We start from the raw sequence: 22388 nt of genomic DNA, 5'->3' as shown, positions 1-22388 counted from the left end.
GACACCTTCGGACCACATTAGTTTAGACTTTTTGTATTCTGTTAGGGGTGATGCCCCATTTCTTGCAGATTTTGCTGCATATTTGAGACGGTCTGTTCCTGATTTTGCAAAGTAATCTGTATTCCATTGAAAGAGCGCCTTCATGACAATACTTGTATGCATTTAAATGAAACTTACTGCATCTTACTATTTCTGGAGTGTACCTTTCATTTTTTTTGTTATAAAATGTTATGGTTATCCCAGAGTTTGCTCTAGAACTCACTTTGAGTCTGTTCTCTTATGGACTGTATTTTGAAATGTTGGTTTGAACCCTGCCTCTGGGTCACATTGCATCATGATTTGAGGCTAAAATTGTCACGGGACCACCTACATTTGAAAGCGCTATTTAGATTGAATTTATAGGCCTACGGCATGCCCCGGCACACTAGAGTACATTTTACTGCAGACTGATTCAGATCAGTGCCCTCGGAGTACAATAGTTTATAATCCAGAAGAGCAAATAATTTACTTTCATCCCTGTATCGTTTGTAGGTGCAGTCTAACGGGTAGATGTTCTCGATGATGCTTCCAAAATGAAATCTTGATAGTTTGAATAGGCTTGCCCGGTCAGGTACAGGACTGTATGAGAAATAAATTCAAAGTTCTTTCTCCCTCTTCAGTCCCTCAAGACTACTCCATTCCATCAGCATGTGGAACCATGCAAGGTACCCAGCTTAATGTTTCGCTGCAAATTTCAAATGAAGCTCCTCAACCATGTAGATCTGCACTTCTTTTAAATAGTGTCAATGTAGTGCTCACCAAATATGCGGTCTTTTTTGTGTGTAGTACTGTCGGAGCAAAACCATCCAGCAAATCTGGACACTCCAGAAGGTACACAACGCTAAAATTTAAAGCAATACAGAAAAGTCCCTATTGAGCAGAAAATTGGGGAAAGGTCCGACAGCATTGCTAGTAGCGTTAAGGAAAACTCGGAAATCTCCGGCTCACTCCCAAAAGCAATGGATTCCTATACACAATTTTTGCATATAAAAATAGATTGCAAACTCATACTGTGATCAAATGTGTATTTTCCAGCAAATCGGTACACAACTGTTTTGTTACTACCTTTAAAACCAGAGCACATCCCAAATCCATGTATTTGACACCCTCTATGCTAATGTCATCTAGAGATGTTCTATCAAATATGACCTTAACAGGACTTTCAATTGCTGAATAGACTAGTGAAATCACAACCGAAGGTCCTTAAATGTTACAAGACCTAGGGAACAGGAAGAGTTCACTGAAAATAATGTAATCGTAAGAGTAAAAAATAAACCATTACATGACCGCGTAACTGTGCTCTGGATGCTGTGGGGAGATATGAGCAGGGAGGAAGCAGGAGGGAGTGACAAACACATCTATTCCATTGTAAAGTTGAACATAGAAGCGTGGCGTACCTAAAACTAAATTATAAATCCAGTTCTACATATTGTAGGAAATTGTGAAATTGGTTTCGGTTACAAATGTTAATTTATCATATATACTTTTATAAACATAATGCGTTAAATATCTTAATGCGTGAAAATAAAATCTGAAAACAACCTAACAGAACTGTCTGCTTCTTGTGACGGCCAAATTGTCCCCGTTTGACACTAAATGTCTTTTACAGATTCTGAAGGCGAACAGATGGATTGTGAACATGTGGTAGAATTTCAGACCCTACAAATAACTGCACATAAAGACTGTATGAATTACCAGGTACGTTTCTGGCAAACCGCTCCTGCATGACCTAGACGTGTATGGGTACAGTGCACCCGCTCCTTATTTTTCTATTGCTGCTCCATGTACACTTAAAGCAAAAACCCTTACACTTACAGCTGTCCAGAAACCGAGAATCGGCTAGAGTGAACGCGAGTCCATTTAAAACATTTTACTAATTATTTTTCTTAAAATAATCCGGCTAGTGGAGGGATGCGGCCTTGACTAGAATAATATTTGCATGCTGGAAGTGTAAGGGTATTTAAGTGCGATATTCTAGTTTTTGGAATGTTGAAACCTATCCCACCAGCTTTTAGGGAGGGAGCAGGTCCATTCTGACACATTGCTGTACATTTCCCCATTGCCAGATCCTTCTGCTGCACATTGCAATATACCTCTGTATACCAATAGCCAATGTTTAATCATTGTCTTGTCATAATGAGACCAACTTATGGCACTCGTATAGGCAAGGGTGTATCCTAGTTTGGAAAGTTTAAACATAAAATCTCCCAACCGTCACAATGATCACTGTTGTATCCCAGAAAGAAAGGCTAATCTTGTGCCTTTACGTGAGCAAAATGGGTTGTTAAGCATGAGCAAGAACAATAGAAACGTATTTGGCAAATGTAGGTCTGAAAGTTGCTATTATCTTGCTGCATAGAAATAGTCTGGCAGTATACACAGTACATATAATTGTTGGTGCATGATTATACATGTCTGAATAGTGATATTGTTGGTGTTTTATACTGCAATAACATTTGAATATGATGGCTGTATGGTGCCTGATGGTCTCAGTGTTGAAATATGATAGTTTGTGTATTTGGGTGTGGGGATTTCATTGTGTATGTACGAATATATAGGTGGTTGTGAATGTGACTGATTATATTACTGGGGATGTGTGGGCACACTGGTGATTGGGCATGCATATAAATGCTGGGAACAAACATATGACATTGGTTGAATGGCAACAAGATGGTATTTTGTGAACCACTTAAGTGGTGGATGAATGAATAAGGGTTGCTGTATGATGGTGGCTGTCGTTTTTTGACAGTGGGTGTGAGGAAATTTGATGGTGTGTATGAATTTAAATTGGGGGCATATGTGATTGATTCAGTGGTGTTTTTTGGGGTTTGTGGATAGTCTGAGTGGTTCCATATGGTGAAATGGAAAAGACCGTATGATGCTTACTGAGTCTATTTGCTTGTGTGTCTTGTCATATTTTGGCGTATTTGTGTATGATTGTTTTTGTGGTTGGGTGTTGGAACATGATGTACTTGTGTATTATTTAATGGGATGTATACGCAGTTGCAGTTAAGCCTGACTTGGTACAGCTGAACGACTGCACTCTGTTTCAACTTTACATTTTTGTTTGGGATTTGTTTTTTTGATGTGCATTTTCGAAAATATTCAATTATACAATTTTAACATTCGAAATTTTCATCGTAATCTTTTTTTTAATTTTTTTTTTTCTTTTTTTTTTAAAGCAATTAATCATGAACTACCATTCTAGGCCATTAGTTTATCACCATGTAACATGTCTTAGAATTTGTGAATATACAGTATGATTACCCATACAATAAATCAAATTCTGTTTTTAAAAGCTTTTTTGAGGGGGAAAAAATGTTCACGACGTTTTGTCGTAGAAGGCGGATTTTTACAAACAAAATGAGTTAAATGTATAAATTACACCAATCAACTCCTCCTATGTCTTCTCTGAGCGATTTATCTGGATACTTGTACGTGTGCTGCTTTATCTGGAACTTCTCTTTTGTGTGCTATACTTTTAGTACAAATTGTTCCCGTTTTCGATTGCATCTGGGAGTATGACTTCGGTGTTCAGAAGTCTGGATCCTGGGAGGCAGCTGGGTTTACTTAGCAGGCAGAGCCGAATGTTCGTGATGTCACTTAACCGCAGATTTGGGTTGTCATGTTGTTGCAATGGCATCAATGTAAAATGGTTTGTAGTACGAAGTATGAGGTGGAGAACAGCGCATCCTACTTTACGGATTGGTCTGGTCATTTCCATTCTGCTGTGTTTTTTAGGGTTGAGCCTGCGTTTCATGCGCTTGCCCATGCGTTTTGCCTGCGAGACGCTTTAGTAGATACAAAAGGGCTCGGAGCCCAGGCCATGTTACGTCCGTGTCTTTCATTGGTTCGTGGGCTTGCCTTTTAAAATCTGCTTGCTTTCATTAGTGGAAGGCACACGTCATTCCTTTTCTGGTGGTTAGCCCTCCTCTAGCGCAGCGACCAAGTACTGAAAACATGCGAGGCTCTGTTTCCCATCAAGTTTGTAGACTACTTTTAATCCTTTCGCAGCGCGATGTCGCTTGGCAGAAGTGCATGACACCGACCCAGGCACCTAATTTCCAACCCCGCTGCTTTGAGTGCACCCAGCTAGGACACAAGCCGGGGGACTCTGTTCAAGGAAATCACCCACTGGTGGGACCTCTGCAGGGGTGGCCAATGTGGCCTTAGGGGAAAAGTAGTCCCCAGGGACAGATCATAGGCCATGCAATAATCTCCCTCAGTTGGGAGATAGACTCTGAGGGTGGGAGTAGTCACTTCCACCTGGTGGGAGTGGATGGGGTTCCAGTCACTGCTCTGAGGGACACCAGAGCTAGTCACTCCATGATGGTGGAGAGAATGGTTAGAGCCGTACACCGTCCAGGTGTGTAGAATAACTCCAGCCCATGGAGGAGGTTTTTTTCCACCCTATGGTCTTGGTATCCCTGGAGTGGGGTGGGGAAGGTGACCCAGAGAAAGGGTCATAGTTAGTCCCCAGATGCCCATAGACTGCATTATGGGATCCCAGATGTAGGGGCGAGATGCGTGAGCTCACCCCTGTTCAGCCTTTGGGTACAGACCCTGGCTTGATTGACCAGTGTCAGGATTCCACCCTGGAACTGGCGGGAGGCAGATTGGAAGCAGGGTGCAAAACCCCTGGGGCTACTGCTCCCCTCCCCCATCTGAGATGCCTCCGAGGTCAGGGAAACCTCAGGAGCCCATAGGGGACTCTCTGCCAGCCCCAAGGCTGGAGGAGAAGCTTACACAACGGTCCCACTCGGGGCCTCCACTTACTGGATGGCCTGAGGTCTGGCTCTTGACACTGACAGCTGTCAGTGGCCTCTGTTGGTTGCTGTCCTTGTGGACAGTTTTCCCTGGGTTGGGGACAGTAGACCCAAGGAGTGAAGAGGGCCATGGTGGTACTGTCTGCCCACTGGGATGCATCTGATCAAATTAAGGTCAAGTGCTTCACAGATAGGGTCTACAGATGTGAAGAATCCCCCATGGGTCAAGTCAGTTGCGTCCCTCTGTCTATACTTTCAGGGGCCACAGAGTTCAGAAAGGCATATAACTGGCAAGTGCCCCTGCAGTGGGCCACTCTCCTAGTTCTATCACCCTAAGCAGGGAAGTCCTTCAAAGTATTGATTAATCTATCCTGGCTTTAGGATGTAAGGGGATGTGTGGGCAAACTGACACTCTTTGAAGGGTCAACTCAAACGTTTTGCCTTCCTCATTTTTGTTGGCTTTAGGACTCTTGACACTTTACAACTGCTAACCAGTGCTAAAGTGCATGTGCTCACCCCCTATAACATGGTAACATTGGCTCATACCCAAAAGGCATATTTAATTTAATTGTAAGTTCCTAGAAAAGTGCACTACTTATGCCCAGGGCCTCTTAATTAAATGCTACTAGTGGGCCTGTAGCACTGATTGTGCCACCCACTTATGTAGCCCCTTAAACAGGTCTCAGACCTGTCATTACAAGGCCTATGTGTGCAGTTTCACTGCCACTTCAACTTGGCATTTAAACTACTTGCCAAGCCCTAAACTTTCCTTTTACTATGTATAAGTCACCCCTAAGGTCAGCCCTAGGTATACCATAGGGCAGGATGTTATGCAAGTAAGGCAGGACATGTACTTATGTGTTTCATGTCCTGGCAGTGGAAAACTCACATTTGTTTTCCACTACTGTGAGGCCTGCTCCTGTCATAGACTTGCAAAAGAACTGCCCTCATACCACTTTTAAGTGGTAGATTCTGGTCTAGAAGGAGCAGCCCTCATGTTTAGTATGGCCAGAAAGGGAATATTAAATCCAACTTCACCAGTAAGCAAGATTGTCTATTACTATTTTAGAAATACCACTATTATAAAGTAGCCATTTTTTGCACTTATTGCCATCTGTGCCTTAGTCTGTCTCCAAACCCCGTCTGGTCTCTGCTGGTTGACAGCTCCCCTTGTGCATTTCACCCAGACAGCCACGAACACAGGACAATCTGTCATGTTCCCATTCATCTGCATACCGAGTGGGTCTCCCTGGGCACGAACTGTGGAGGTGCTCTCTTACATTTAAAAGGCCAATGGTCAACCCTCACACAGGACTGATCACTTCCCTTCCCTTACCCCGCCCCATAGGGATCCTGGCAGACAGGACAGGTCTGTATGGGGACCATATGCACTTCATAACCACTATTTGAAGTTCCCCCACTTCAGACATTTTTGGGTATATAAACTAGGTTTCTGATCCCACCAAATCAGAAACTTTTGGACCTACACCTGTAATCTGTCAGACTTCCAGGCTGCCCAAAGTACTCATCTGGACTGCTTTGCTGAAGGACTGCTTTCCTGCTTGCTGCTCTGCTGCCTGGTGCATCCGACTCTGCTGGAAGGACTCTGCCTTGCTCCTAAAGTGTCTTCCAAGGGCTTGGATTGAGCTTGCCTCCTGTTTCTGAATTCTCGGGGCCAACAAAGACTTCACCCCTTCAGGAAATCCTCATGCATCGGAATATCTATGCAAGGTCTGCAGAAAACGATGCAGCGCCTGCTTCGCAGCTGGAATAACACACCACCAACTGGAACGACGCAGCGCTGAGTTTGCCACATTGCCTACTGGATTGAAGCAGCTCCCTTTACCAGTGCATCAAGGATTTTCAACACATTGGATTTGTTCATGGGTGTCAAAATATCAACACATTGCAGTAAAGAACCAAGGCTCTTGAAATTCAACACATCACATTGCAGCGTGGAAAAACGCTTCGTCTGTGCTGCGCCGGAAAATGTGACAAAACACCTTATTTTTCCACGCATCTCCTCTGCAGCCCCCATGTGTCATTATTTTTGATGCATCCCAGGTACTGTAATATACAAAGATACAACCATTGATTCCTAAGGATTGAGACTCTTAAACCTTTAAAAAGTGCCATTTCAACATGTGCTTTTTGGATTTATGTCTTGACCTTATTTTATTCAGATAAATATTTATTTTTCTAAACCTGTATGGCATTTCTGTGGTGGTTTTACAGGATAATTTGGATTGTGTTGTGACTTACCCTGACTAGGATTGTGGTCCCTACTTGAACAAGGGTGTATACCTCTGCCAACTAGAGATCCAATTTCTAACAGTGCCCTGCTGGAGTGGGAAGGCATCTGACAGGGTACCATTTATTCTTACTCTGGCTACCTAGTTGGCATAGACCCATCGCCATTCATGTGAAATGAGGGCCCAGAGTATGATGCAGGAATAAAATAAGGGCAAGCTGTTTTGTCAAATGCCTTTTCTACATCGAAGGTGATGGCCACTGTTGGGAGGTGGTATGGTGGACCTTTTCCCATAACCCATCCCAAGGTGCGGCTATTGTAACTTGCCAGTCTTTAATTAAAAGATCCTGATTAGGATTTGTGTACCTGCTTGGTAAGGATAGGCTTCAATTGTTGTAAGATTTTTGCATACATTTTGGCCTCCTCTCCATTAAGGAATTTTGCCTGTAGTGTTTGGATCGTAGTAGTTATTACCTTCTTTGGAATAATGACTATTGTTGTCTCTGCGTCAGTGCCAGAACTTTCTTGTGTGTGCAAAGTAGTTAAAGATGGGTTCCAGTGGGGTATAAATTGTTTGTGCTTTATGAAAATTAATCAAGAGCCCATCAGGACCTGAGGCCTTGACACTTGGGATTATTTAAATTGTATCTGCGATCTTTGTTTAGAGCTGATCTGTTGGTGTCAGGATGGTGTTAATTTGTAAATTAATATTTAGAAGTTGTAGAGACCTCTTTGGGTTAGTGAATCGCAGTAGTGTACGGAGCACCATAGATATTTTTAAATATGTTGTAGGTTTCTTTACTTATAGCTTTGGTGCAATAAATACCCTTGATGGTAATCAAGGACTTAGTTCTCTTATTTTAAGTAAGCTGCTAATGATCACCCCACTTTGAGAGAAGTATTTTTCACCTTTTGGACAAGGACCTATAGATAGGCTAGTTTAATATTTTTGTTATAGTCCTATTTTAGGCATTTGAGTTTATCTAGTAGGGTAGAGGTTGTATTTTTTTTTTTTTCCGTGCCTGTTCTGTATTTCTGCATCTTTGACTTCATTATTCAGGGCTTCCAGGATGTCTGTCTTCACAATTTTAATGATGGCCAGACCCTGGCTATAACATTTTAGGATATCCTACAGGGTAACTGAAGTCACAATGTGGATTTTCCTGCAATTATTATTTCAGTCTTTGGTGATGGATTTATCATCTTCTAAGAATTTGGGGCTTGGAAGCCGCAAGATACCCCCCCCCCCCCATAGAGGTTTTCAAGAAAGCTTGCCGCATGGTCTGAGAACTATTGGTTCAATTGATACATCTTTTACCTTCTGTAGTAAGGTGGTGTCTGTTAACAAATCAATATGCAAATAGCTTGAATGAGGAGGAGAGAAAGGTAAAATTCATGTCCTGCTTAAGAAGCCTCCATACATTAAGTTTATGGTCCATACAGAGATTACACATGGGTTTGTGTTTTAGGTGTCTAAATGTAGCAGTAGTGCCAATCAAGGATTGGGTACACAATCCTGTAGATGACTGTTTTGCTTTACGTTTGACTGAGCCAAAATATACACACTGAAAGGAGTCGAAGATTCTCTGGAATGCACTTCTTAATCTGAGGAAGACATTTATTATGGCTTTTGGCAAGGTTGGTTAAGGAAGGTTTGAACAATAAAGTGTACTTTCAGAATACGCAACCATAATGTAAGACAATGTATAAAGAATCTCTAATCTATAAACAGCAAATATATACATGCAAGAATACACTCCTATCAATATATGTGTATATATATTCATTCACAATGCAAAGCGAATAATTAATAAAAATGCATCTCCTTAGGGCCTGTCAGGTACTTAATCTTTCTCATGCCAGCAAGACGATGACCCCGTTCCACTGAGATCTCTATCCTCATTGGAAATATATCAGGCATTCAACGTCTAAAATCTTGACTGAGGTCTTGGAATCTACGACTGCCAATCAGGGGCATCTTTTATATCTTAATTAACCAGAAAAGGTTTCTAGAAAACCCGTCATCAAAAAATATTCAAAAATGCGGACTAGTTTAGGTAAGCTTTGAAAAACACGTTGGGAGTTGGCCAAAATACCAAGGGGTCTCTCCCAAAGTCAAACTGTTCCCTGCTGTACCATAAACATCAGTCTAGTACATCCTTATCATGCTGACCAACTCCTCCATATTATGTACTAGCTCTTCGGTGAGAAAGAACACTCAAATAGAAAACACGTTGCATAACATGTTTGTACAGAAAACTACTCTTACTTCTAACGTGGCAGTGAGGCTAAGCTGAATACAAAATGGAGTCTAACTAGTGACCTCTAAAGTGACGGTGGGCAATTAAGCCAAGTGCAAAGTGGTGGGACAGTCCGTGGTCAAAACACATCACTACATTCCGCCCTTTGACCAGTGAGTCGTGTAGCTTATAGGTTTAAGATCTTCTTTTTTTTTTTTCGGTCTAAACGTTGCAAGCAAATTAGGAATACATTGTACACAGCAACTTAATGATATAATAACTAATGCTACAAAAATTCCACCCAAAACTTTGCATAATTGTCCAAAATTAGGTAACCATTGAAACAACCAGTCCTACCATTTCTGATCTATATCCTGCTTTACCCCTGAATCCATGGTAGGTTTTAGCTTATCCACATTGAGATGAATGTAGTTATCTTAAAATCTGGCATGGATCAGTATTGTATACAGCTAAACCAGGCACGCCTACAATAGAAAGACTTAAGCTTAGATACTCTGATTGGGATAATTGAATATCTGAGTCGCAATTTTCCCCTAGGTGCATAGTGTCTATAGGATAACAAGTATGTATAGAGTTAGATGGAAACATCATGAGTCCCAGGTGTGTAAAAGTACATGACCCACCCGTTATGTTAGCTGGAATGTAAGTGAAGGCTAGATTTCCACACAAACAGCAAGCCAACTGGCAATTTGACATGTTTAATGTGACTGGCAGCAGTCCCTAGATGACGACAAACCATATGATTCTACATGTTTGTGCAATGTAGGTCTGTTGGGTAAAGCACAAAACTGTGTTCCCATGGTAAGTTTTGAGAGGTTGATTTCTCTTCTAAACTCAATTGAATGAATTTTCCAATGTCACAGGAATTACAGGACCTTTAACACACGTCACCAGTAGGAATGTTGTAGGTAATTATCTGGGTGAGATTGTCCCACTTTTCATCGGTTGTTTTGACAGTCCCTGCAATTTCTAGGGAGTCAACATGTTGTTGCACATCTTCATCCTGGTTAGTAGCATTGAAAATTTCTAATAAGATGCTTGTTGGCGTTGGTATGGTGATCAAACACATTGACAAAACATTCAGTGCTTCTCATGGCGCCCATGCAAAAAATCTGATCTGTTGAGCATGGTCTGTGCCAAATATTGTAACTCAGATGCAGTAAAGGTGGTGCACGATATGGTCCATCAATCAAGTTGAGATTGGGGGTGTTAGGTCTCCCCCGACCCCACACACCCAAAAGGGGACCAAACTGAACACTTAAGGCAAAAACAAGCTGTAGTATTATCTGTAAAATAAACCAGTATGATAATTCTCGCAAATAACATTTGTCAGCTGGAATAGGTTCCCATTTTTCATTTCCTGGTTTCATAATCAACAGAACATTACTGGGGCCCTTTGCTATCATTTCTGGAGGGCCATTTGGGGATTCAACCCACACTTTAGCACCAGGGTTTTTATCAGTGGAACCAAAGCCTCACTCCCCACATACAGTAAGAAGGGCTGGGGCAGTCCCCTTCCTCACCCATCCTCCATACACTGGAATTATGACAAGCTGTACAATCCTGTCTCCAATTTGAATAAATCAATCAACTTCTCCACTATTTAACAGAATAACTTTGATTTCTCCTTGGTAATCTGCATCCATCACCCCCTAAAATCTGAATACCTTTGAGGGCCAACCCAGATCTGGGAGCAATCAATCTGAAATGCTCTGGGGGAAATCTGTACTCCAACACCCGTTTCAGGTTTTCTGTCTGTAAGCTTGTAACGCATGTAAGTCCAGACCTGCAGATTCAGGTGTCGCTCTGTAAGGAGCTAAGGATCCAGGTTTTATTTCCAGTATGTGATGGTATTGGTGGCCACGTGGTTGTATTTGGAAAGCTGGAGTTAACTTTCGCAATAGGGGTGTTTCAGCACTTGTTAATGGTCTATTCAGAATCTGGAGGGATTCATTTAAATGATCTCCAGTTTTTCAAAGTTCCATCAGATAATTTCTGAAATTGAGCTTTCAGTAAACCATTCATTCGCTCAGTCATGATGCCTGTGGATAATAAGGAATATGATATATCCACCCAATATTGTGCTGAGAACAGTAGTCCTGCACCAATTTGCCTTTGAAGTGCGACCCATTGTCACTCTGGACCTGGAGTGGTACTCCATAGTATAACATTAAAAAGTCCAAAGTTCTGATAATATTGTGCTGAGTAGAAAGTTTGCAAGGGACAGCAATCTGGTATCCAGAATAAGTGTCCACTACTGTGCAGGCGTATTGCCACCCACGACTAATAAGTAGTGGTCCAATGTAATCAACTTGCCAGATCTGTCCTGGTAACTTTACTCTCCCCAATTGACCTTTGACTGTTTGTGGGTCGGATCTCTGTGTGTGCTGACAAATAGGACATTTGAAAATTAGTTTTTATCAAGTATAGGGGAATGTGCATCCCTCTAATCTCTGCCCACCTGTAAGTGGCTTTTTCTCGCAGGTGTCCACATTTTTGGTGCGCCCATTTAGCCATCCCCACGAAGTCAGAATCTGATATTGCCACTTCGGTTTCTGAAATTTTGGCTTTATCGTCTGCAAGGGAATTGAACCAGCGTTCTAGTGAGTCAGTGGGACAATGAACATCTACATGATACAGTGACTTTACTTTGTTCTAACATTTTCCAAATTTCCTGCCACAACTCTTTGCCCCACACCTCCTTTGAGTGGATAAACCAGTTATGTGCATGACATGTGGGAAGCCAAGTGGCTAAACCATTGGCAGTGGACCAAGAATCCGTGTAAATATGACGAATCCAAGGCATCTCTTGGTTTAGAGCCTGATACACAGCATACAACTCTGCATATTGGCTACTTTATCGTTCTCCTGTGGTGGTCAGCAACTTTTTGGTAACTGGATTTTGACACTGCTTTCCAATTCCTATTGGTACCCTCATTTGGATGAGCCCTCAGTGAATATGCATGTTTCCTATGCTCAAGGGACAAAGATTCAAATGGCGCACCCCGTCTTACTGGTGACTGTTTTACCTGTGGTGCCTTCTGCACTCTCTCCTCATCCTGTACCGGGGCTTGTGACGCCTGTTCACGTAGGGCTGCAGTGCCTGCCAGTCCTACTCAAGCCCTGTCTTGTATGTACCATTTCCAGCATATGATAGCCTCTTGTGCATGTCCTATATGGGGAGATTTAGGTGAACTCCTCATCCAATGCATAATTAGTTCAGGTCTCAGAATTACATTATGACCTAGTGTTGTTGCTCAGTATCCACTAGAGCCCAATAACCGGGCCAAAGCTGTTTTTCAAAAAGAGTATAGCACTCCCTAGAGTCAGGTTGTTTTCTGGTCCAGAACCCCAGGGGCACCCTCATCCTTCCCTGTTTTTGCCACATACAACAGTTTGCGTTATGTTCCTGAACAGTTACATGTAACAGAGTGTCTCCTTTCTACACTGGCCACAAGTCTAAGGCCTGTTGAATTGCTTCCTTTGCCAAATCAAAAGCACGCTGCTGCTCTTCACCCCATTCAAACTCCTGTTTCTTCCTTTTCACTTCATACAGAGGGGCCAAAATCTGACTCAAATGAGGACTGTGCAGTTTCCAAAAATCAAACAATCCAATAAATGTCGGTCTCGTGCTTAGTGCGGGGTGTGGCAAACTCTAGAATCTTTTGCTTTGCTTGTAATACCTCTGTGTCCCTGATTCCACTGAATGCCTAGAAACTTCACATTTTGAGATGGTCCTTGTGTCTTATCTGTGTTAATCCATCCCTTACTTTGCAAGAGTTCCACTGCTCTCCAACTGAATCTGCACCTGTTCTGTCTCTCCCTGAATCATCACATCAATGTAATGGGTCAATTGCACACCTGGAATCCCAGACACTTCATCCAGGTGCTTTGCCACCAGCCGGTGACAGAGATAGTGGGGCTATGTATGTACCCTATTGGAAAAGAGAACATCTTAAATTGCCTGCTGCAGTGGGGGAATGAAAATTGCTCTTGGCATTCTGGCGCCAAGGGTATAGAGAAACATGTTGGCTATGTCATTAGTGGCATACCATGTCCCTGTGTTTTGGTATCCGTTCCATCAAAGTGATATGAGACTCCGGCTGTTAAAGGAGGTGTATGTTTAGTCAGGTGCGGGAATTAACTGTCCTTCTGTACCGCCCATGAGGTTGTTTAACGGGCCTGAGGGGATTGTTCCATTCAGTAGTAGTTGGAGCTATTACACCAGCCTCAATCATGTCTTTTTATAGTTTCACTTATTTCATAATACCCTCCAGGAATGCGGTATTTTTTCAAATGAATTATTTTAGTTGCCAAGGGCACCTTCATTGGGAATTTTTAAACGACCCATTTCCATGGCAGCCACTGAAATGTATCTTTTTATTCCAAACTGATAACAACCATCATCCAAATACAGTCATTCCTTTCAAAATGTCAATTCCAAGTATGTATTCCAAAAGCGGCACAATCAGCACAGTATATTCTTTTTGCTGTTCTCCCTATTTTTATTTGTACTGTGGTTTGTACAGCGGGGGTCTGTTTCCCCCCCCCCCCCCCCTTCTCTCCCGCCCTGTGATGGTGTTAAACTTAGGGTTTCCATCAATCGGAGGCCTCCGCTCCAGTGTCAACTGAGGCTCCAACGTTTTGCACATTTTTGTGTTTCCAATGTATTTCTAAATCAACATGAGGTCTGTTATCCCAACGAGCCCACCTTTGTACTGGAGCTTGGCCAGTTTCCTAGTCTGATTTAAACTTGTCAACTTTTGTCCAAGTGAGGTCTGGATATATGCTTTCATATTTGCAAGCAGGCTCACCCCCGTCTCGGTTCTCCAAAGTTAACCAGTCACTGTCCAGGTTTTCCTCACTCTCAGAGGAAACCTTTTTCTCTTTCCTGTCCTTTTCTTCCCTTAATATCCGTGACTGGCTCTGTTTCACACTTATTATCTTTCGTATTTAGCTTTTTGCTGCTTTCCTTTCTATCTAAACCCCTCTTACGGTACATTTCCCACTAGCTTCTGGAATCTATCCCATCAATCTTCTTTTTATTTTTATTTTTTTACACCATCTTTTAGTAGCGCTGTAAACATGTCTTTTCTGGACACTCATCTGTGCCACCCTCAGACCTTGATCTCTCAGGTTTAACCCAAATTCCCAATTCACCTAACTCTGACTGCTTCTAGTACATCCTTCAAAGCTTGCCCCGTCTGATAGTCATAATTACTTGCTTACAGGCAGGTGGAGCAAGGCAAATTATTTTGTTTCTTATTGGCAAGAAAGCAGTCCATCTAACAATTAGTGCTCATCACCCAAGAAAATTATTTCATTGCCTCCTCCTTAATTCTTTGCCTAGCATCACATAAAGAAGACCAGGGTTTCTCATTGGGAGGCCACTCTGAATCAGTGGGGTACTTCAGATTACATCCATCAACAACTAGTTGTAACAAAGTAGTCTTTCCTTGAAACCCCCTGAACTGTTCCTGTATTACTGGATTAGAACTTAGAGTACAGAACTTGCAAGAGTCCCCAACATAACACAAAGCACCAGTTTCGAGCAACCTCACAACCCAAGCAAGTATGGAGTCCCCTGATCTGTTTAAAATGATCCATAATGTAATTTACTTCTTGCTGAGTGTAATCTTCTAAAGCATGTAGTGCAACTCCTGCTGGATCTTGTGGTGTGTGCTGCAATTTCGGTCTGAATATTGGCTGTGCATGCACTGCATTCTGCTCCTGTAGGTACCCCGGTTCCCTACCTTTTTCGCTCTTCTTCACTAGAGTTTGACTGCTCACTGCCGGTCCAAATGCTATGCATCCAAGATGAATCTCGGCACCAATCCACACCAGCAGTAGCAATGACTTAATGGACCTTTTTCTGACTTATCCTTCCTCTGTTTACGATATTTGTTTTGAGCTATTTTGATTGCAGCACGTTCTGCAATGGTTTGATACGTGTACCTTCTATTGCAATAATTTATTTTGGGAAGACAACATAGCAATACTATTTGAATCCACAAGCTGCTTTTCCAGTTCATTTACCCTTTCTAACTGTTTACATTTGTCATACATTTTTCTATAGGCAGACAAACGTATCCACCCCTGTCTGCCAAGAACTGAAAGATCATTCCCTTCAACCGGTACTTTTCTTAAGCAAGACAAAACATCTGGTTCTGCTTCATTCAAATATTCATCCCAGCTTTCTGATAAACCAGCCAAATGTGAAAATTCACTAGCTAACTCATAAGGTGTGTGGCACATCTAGGAATTTGAAACACTTTTCACTTTTTTAGAAGCAGATGCTTTAGTCTTACTGCCAAACATATTTTCACTTTTAAATGTACACTTTTAACCTACAAACTCTTCCCTTGCCGACCTATGCCAAAGTGTGTTGCTTTACTTTTGACTGAGCCAAAACATAAACCCTGAAAGGAGTCGAAGATTCTTTGGAATGCACTTAATCTGAAGACCTTTCTTATAGCTTTTTGCAAGGTTCGTGAAGGAAGGCTTGAATAGTAAAAAGTGTGCTTTCGGAATGTGCAACAATATAGAAAGACTATGTATAAAGAATCTTCAATCTATAAACCGCAAATATATACATGCAAGAATACACACTGATATGTGTATATATAATCATACACAATACGAAACAATTAATAAATCATCACCAAAGGGCCTGTCAGGTGCTTTATCTTTCTCATGCCAGCAAGACGATGACCTCGTTCGACTTCAAGAAAGATCTCTACCCTCACGGGACATATATCCGGCATTCAACATCTAAAATCCTGACTGAGGTCTTGGAATATACGACTGCCGAACAGGGTCCTCTTTTATATCAAAACTGGAGAAGGCGCTTTCTGGAAAACCAATCATGAAATATAAAAAAAAATGCTGGCTAGTTTAGATAAGCTTCGAAAGAAACATTTTGGGAATTGGCCAAAATCACAAGGCATCCCTCCCAAAATCAAACTCTTTCCTGCTGTACCATAAAGATCAGTCTAGTACATCCTTCTCATGCTGACTGACTAACTTCTCCATATTATGTACTAACTCTTTGGTGAGAGCACGCAGAAATAGAAAAAATGTAGCATAACATGTTTGTACGGAAAACTACTCGCACCTCCAACATGTCAGTGAGGCTAAACCAAATACAAAATGGAGTCTATAACTAGTGACCGGCAACTAAGCCAAGTGCAAAGTGGTGAGACAGTCAGTGGTCAACAAACAAATCACTACACTGATATATTGGCTGAGAGAAGATTTAGGTTTAGGGATTGCCAGAAATATAGTTTAACTATATTTGGAACATAACAATTTAAAGCAAAGAGTTCACACTCCATTTTATTTAGTCTGGTAATGGAGCATGTACCCTCCTTATCCTGTTATGCAGCAATAATAGTGACTTGAGCTTGTTGATGTGTGATTCCATTCTCTTTAGCCATTGCCCTGGAAGAGATGTCTTCCCAGCCTGTTCTCCAAGAAAGAGCTTCTCTGGAGCTGTTTCTTTTCTTGTAGGAAGAATGTGACCCTTCAGTATGTCACAATCAACCATTTGCTTCCTCTTGACTTTGTTATTTAGGCCTTTTAGTGGTAAGTGCTAGCACGCCCGGTCCTTAGTAAGTAAACTTGCAAGGGGAAGCATATAGGTTGATAAATCTTTGTATCGCATGGTGTCAGTCATGCAATGACTATTGAATCAATAACTAACATCAATAACCAAGGAACAAACTCTCTAAAGCACAGTTAGTTAACCATACTAATCAAGAACAACCACTACGCATAGAATGTTTAACAAGTTTTATTTCCTATTGATTACAATTCTAATCATCTGTTAATTCAATTGTTATTAGTCCATCTTTATTAATCGGTTAATAGAAAAAATACTTCTCAAAGGAAACCTGAGAATGCAAAACCATAAGCTATGAATATCAGCACGAAGAATGCTATTCACCAATTTAATTCATCAGTCATTTGTCACTGTCAACGTCACTCCTGACAACCTACCTAACCAAGATCAGCATTAGCATGTGGGTCTTCATGCGAAAACAATTTAGAGAAAACATCAATTTAGAAAAATTCTACTTAAGAGAGAATCTCTATAAAACAGCGCAGTTGGTACCTAGAAGAAAAGGCATAAAATCATTAGTTACATTTTCATAGCTACCTATCCAGGATGGATCAGCAACAAGTCAGTCTTCGTCTTCAGGTCATCAAATGGTCCGCTACGGATCAGGCTGAGTATGAGCCCAATATCAGCACCTCAGACAGCGTCTCCTGACATCAATCTCTTCCCAGATTAGCCTAAATTCTCAAGTCTTAGCCCCTTGACATGACTTTATTAGGGTCTCCCAGTCCATCCCACTAATTGCTAATTGGTCGGAAGATATGACTCTAACCTATAGTTTTTATTTACCAAATTGTATATTTCACAAAACGCTGATTGGTTCTTCTTGCGATGAGGACATCATCCGGCTCTTCAGGTATCAAAATTGTTGCACATGGGTCTCTAGTCGGTGCTTCCATTTTTCAAGTCCTGAGAAAGTACATTTAGCCAACACTACACAATTGTTTCAAATTGTCTTCATCTCCTGTCCTTCTGTACATTTGCAGAATATTCTAGCTAAGCAGCTTGAACTTTGAGTGGTTCAAGGTCTCTGTCTCCAGTTACTAGTCCTTTGCAAGGCGTTAGTTCTCCATGTTCAGTGCGAGCAAGGCCCAGTGGAACTAGGCCTCTGGTTTAGCCAACTTAACAATACAAAACAAAGGTTATACATTTCATTATGATCTATTGCATTTTTCTTATATATTTTAATTATTTCGCATATTTTGGTCATTTTAGTACATATGGTGATCACTCCCTGAGGGCACATTTTCAAACACGCACATTATTTACAAATTTCTTTATGCATTTTTCTCATTAGTAAATACAGAAGTCTTTTAATAATTTCTTAAGATATCTGCTCCTACGTGAGGGATACACCTTAATGGATGTCATGGACTATTGGAATATGGTAGGAAATGCTAAATGAGTCATGAATTGATACTTTGATATGTCTGTGTGGCCATGGATGAGGTAGTGCTGTCTGATAAGGAGGGGAATGTAATGGGTCTGGGTAGGGAGAACTGCAAGGTAAAGCAATGTACAGGTGTTTATTTCAATAGAAGTATGTTCTTATGACAGTACCATAGTGAGGCCACCCTTCACGTGAGTGATCTTACTGGAAGCGCATCTAATTGAGCATCTATGTGATCTGAGCTTCGTGCAAGAAATGCAGACTGGGCAAAATATGGTTCAACTTGTTACTTTTTTCAAGCAAAGGTGATCGGTTTTAAGTTTGATGGAAATAAGCTTGCTAAAACGTTTATATGAAACAGTAAATTCAACTAACTTAGTCCTTGTAGACACCAAGGAAGTGGGTAAGATGGGACACAATGAGGTACCTTTGACACAGATGTGCCTATTTACAGCTCAATGAAGACGTAGAAAGGGTTACATTGTCTCAGTCATCAAATTGAAAGTGCTCATTTATCAGGTGTTTTTAATGGGATCTGTATAAAGGCTCTCCTTGAACTAGCTGGGATGCTGTGCGAAATACAATCTGACCAGGATCAGTTGTTGAAATCCCTGCACCTCACTCCAGTCAGAAAAGCCTGTTCTTGGGGAAGAATCCAGTTTAATTCACAGTGGGAGGCAGGTTAAAAAAGCGTGGCTTGGAAGCACTAGACCTTCAATGGCCAGGCTTCAGAGCACAAAGGAGTCTGTCCATACTGGACAGCTGTGGTCCTTGCTTTCCACGGCTTCCAGCAATTGACAAATGTTTTCCATGTAAAACGGATGATAGGTGAATGTGTTTTGATGCAGGTCTTGAGCCAGCCCACTTGAGCAATGAGGTCAATCTCTGGGCCCTTGGCTCTGCTCGCTGCCACTCCTGATCCACAGGTCATGCTGCTGCTATCAGCTGGTAGAGTGCTGCAAGCAAAGTACAAGCTTAAGTGAGGTAGGGTGGTTTTGAGGTTAGGGGAATGGTATCTGCCGGTTTCAACATGGGAGCAGGTCTGATGCTACATTGTGCTATTTTCCTTAACTTTTAATCCTGGCCACCTGATATACCCCTGTTTAAGAAAAACAATGTCCAGAGATTGTCATTTTGATTTGTTTTTTGAATCATTACAGAAGTAATTTAGGGTAGACCTTTCTGGTCCAGCCAGAATTTTTCTGGATTAGATTTTTAAAAATGTGGGATGTGTTGCAGTGATGTAATATTTCAGGAACCATGAGACCTATATACTTCATTGTGGTGCCAAAACATAGGTTTTGGGGGTCAAGTCGTCCGACAGAGAAAATACCTCCTCAGAGCAACCCTGCCACCATTTTCCAGAATGACAGCTATAATAGAGGAAGAATAGACATATATATATATATATATATATATATATATATATACAAAACCAATAATGGTTTTTAATCCTTTTATGGTTACACCGAACAATGTTTATGATCTGAACATGGAAAAAAAATCTATCACTCCTGTTTACGACACATTTACCTAGTTCACTTTATTTGTTTCTGAAATTGCTTGTGGTACCTTTTTCAGAATGTTGAACATTTGAGTAGAGCATATCAACAGGGACATCTTTATGTAGCACTGGTTTTGCAAGTTCATGGACACCCAAGTTGTGTGAGTAGAGGCTTTAGAAATTTCGTAGGTAACACACCAATCTCTTTGAACCAAATTCACACAGATCTTTCTCTACATACGTGTGATCCAAATTGATTTACATATCTTTTGATCAAGTAGAATGATATTTTAATGTGTCCTCATAGAGAATGGCGTTTGAGGGAGATCACTTCACTGGACTGATCTTTTGAACGCACTGTACTGAAGATCGTCAAATGTGAGTCAGAACTCATTCTCCTTATGCACAAGGTATTTTTCCATTTCTATAAAATTACTTTCTTCTGTCTCAGCAAATCCTTTTAGAAACATCACAGGTTCAGCAGTTAAAGCTCCAAGCTTTGTTCCATTTTTGCTCAGTGTCGACACCTGTAAAATATGAACAGTGGGCATCTCTGGGTCAGTGTTTTTTCTTGCCCGTTCCATAACTGACAATCCTTGACTTATGAACATTGAAACTAATCAGAGTAGTACATTAGTCAGCACAATGACTCGATTGGAACCATTTAGAACAGCCCCCTCAACACGTGCCACAACACAAAGATCAGCTTACTCTAACTTGCTGTTACGTTATTGAACAATGTCCCATACCTTTTGAATATATATCTGCAGGCACCAACTCCTCATTGACATTCATTCCACTTGCAGTAATAGAACATTCAGTGTTCACTGAAGGATCAGCAAGGCTTTAGCCAGTTAACATCGCTAAATTCATCTTGTTCGATGTTGACTAGAATTTCTCAAGTTGAACATGTATAGGTGTCAAATGTTTAATGCAGGCAAGATCAATTGCTCCACCTGTAGACATGTATTTTTCTCTCACATTCTTTGACAGATAGCTTAGGATACCTTTCAAAGACAATGTGCAGTTCTTGCAAGGTGCCCACTGACTTTGACCTCTGAAGGACAGGCTGACTGACCTCTCTAAAGTTTTGAATCAATGAAATCTTGATCATTCGTAATTGTGACAGTCCACAACAGCTGTTTCAATGAGGACACATTTTCAGAGTGAAATTTTTCAGGTAAAAGTTTTTTTGTTGAGATCTTGCACAAGTTTGTGCTTCACTGGTTTGGTTGCAGCATCTCCATTTAAAAAAAAAAAAAGCGTTTTGTTGGAAGATCATCATGCGACAATGTCCTTGATAAATTCACACCTTTCTTTTGGTACAGCCATCTCTCTGTGCTCGCAAAAGTTGTGGGTTTTTTTGTAACCTGTTTTGTAGTGGCTTCTTTCAATTCAAATTTCTCTTGCTTCAGTTCTGCATATAGTTTCGATCCATATTCTACGACGGCTAGTAGAAGTGTCTTTATATTGTTATCCGCATATTGTTTGGTCACTAAGTTATGTAGTCACACAGGCTGTCATTTCAAAGGGGTTTCCTTGCTGCTGCATGGAATGAAGAAGGCTGTCAAGTTTATTAATGTTACCCTCTCTCCCAAGTTTGTGGTGAGGAACTATTTCACAATGTTCCAATTAATTTTGAATTAGTCATCTCTCTGAAAACATAGCAAATAGAAAGGACTTCACGGTAAACTAGCTGCCATTGAGCAACATATTCATTTTTACCTGTCTGACCAAAAATTGCCTTGGAGCTTTTCTGTGATCTGTGGATCGTCTGCTCCAGTTTCACACCTGGAGCTACAGAATTGAACCTTCCTTTCACCACAATGTCTTTGGATAAATTTTCAGTAGAGGTATGTTTTTTCACCTCCTAGCTTCACTCTTTCCCAAATACCAGTGCCCATATCTCAGTTTATGCAATGGAATTTGCAAAACACAGTAATCAATGACTCGTTTTCACATGCAGCTCCCAATCCCATTCATGATCAGCATGTGCCAGGTTTTTCACTAATTATGTGTAAAAACATTTTCCTAATGCTTGCAAAGTTCTGATTTTTCTTCACATTCTTTGATCAAACTCTACGAACTTTTTCTAATTTTGAACTGTATTGAAATTGCCTGGCTTTGCATTATGCCTTTTGACTGAAGTGCCCCACGTGCCTTGTTCACTTCTTAGATAAGATGTGCAAAGCCTAATTAATCATTCTTGTTCCAGAAAGCATTCCAATGAAATGTTTCTAAAGGCTCCGCTATGAGGAGCATACCTTGTAACGAAGAAAAATTAGTTCCATTCAATACTGATTGGACACTTTTGCTCCTAAAGATTTCAGCCTCAGTAAGTGCATTGTCCATGCCCCATCCACTGAGATGACTTCCTGCACAACACAACTTTGGTCATGTGGAAAATGCCCATTGTTGGATAAAGATCATCAAAGTCTACTGGATTACTCCTAAAAATGTCAGCTACAATATGGAAAAACACCTTCATCGCATAACATTGGCAGGATAAGCTGGTCTTCAAGCTTAGCATGTATATTTTGGAAACTTTTTAGAGCTGTG

The 22388-nt window shown here is 41.1% G+C and overlaps 1 protein-coding gene across 1 annotated transcript in view; it reads left to right on the top strand.

The window, feature by feature from the left end:
- LOC138300331 (zona pellucida sperm-binding protein 2-like) overlaps positions 1 to 22388 on the top strand; it is a 358889-nt gene that overhangs the window by 50375 nt on the left and 286126 nt on the right. The window contains exon 4 of the mRNA XM_069239568.1: positions 1649 to 1737. Coding sequence (XP_069095669.1) covers positions 1649 to 1737 — 89 coding nt within the window. The remainder of the gene's footprint in view (positions 1 to 1648; positions 1738 to 22388) is intronic.

The sequence above is a fragment of the Pleurodeles waltl genome, chromosome 6 (assembly GCF_031143425.1).
Source record: "Pleurodeles waltl isolate 20211129_DDA chromosome 6, aPleWal1.hap1.20221129, whole genome shotgun sequence".
Classification (NCBI taxonomy): domain Eukaryota; kingdom Metazoa; phylum Chordata; class Amphibia; order Caudata; family Salamandridae; genus Pleurodeles; species Pleurodeles waltl.
The sequence above is the reverse complement of the archived record's forward strand: the minus strand, read 5'-3'. Positions and strand labels throughout refer to the sequence as shown.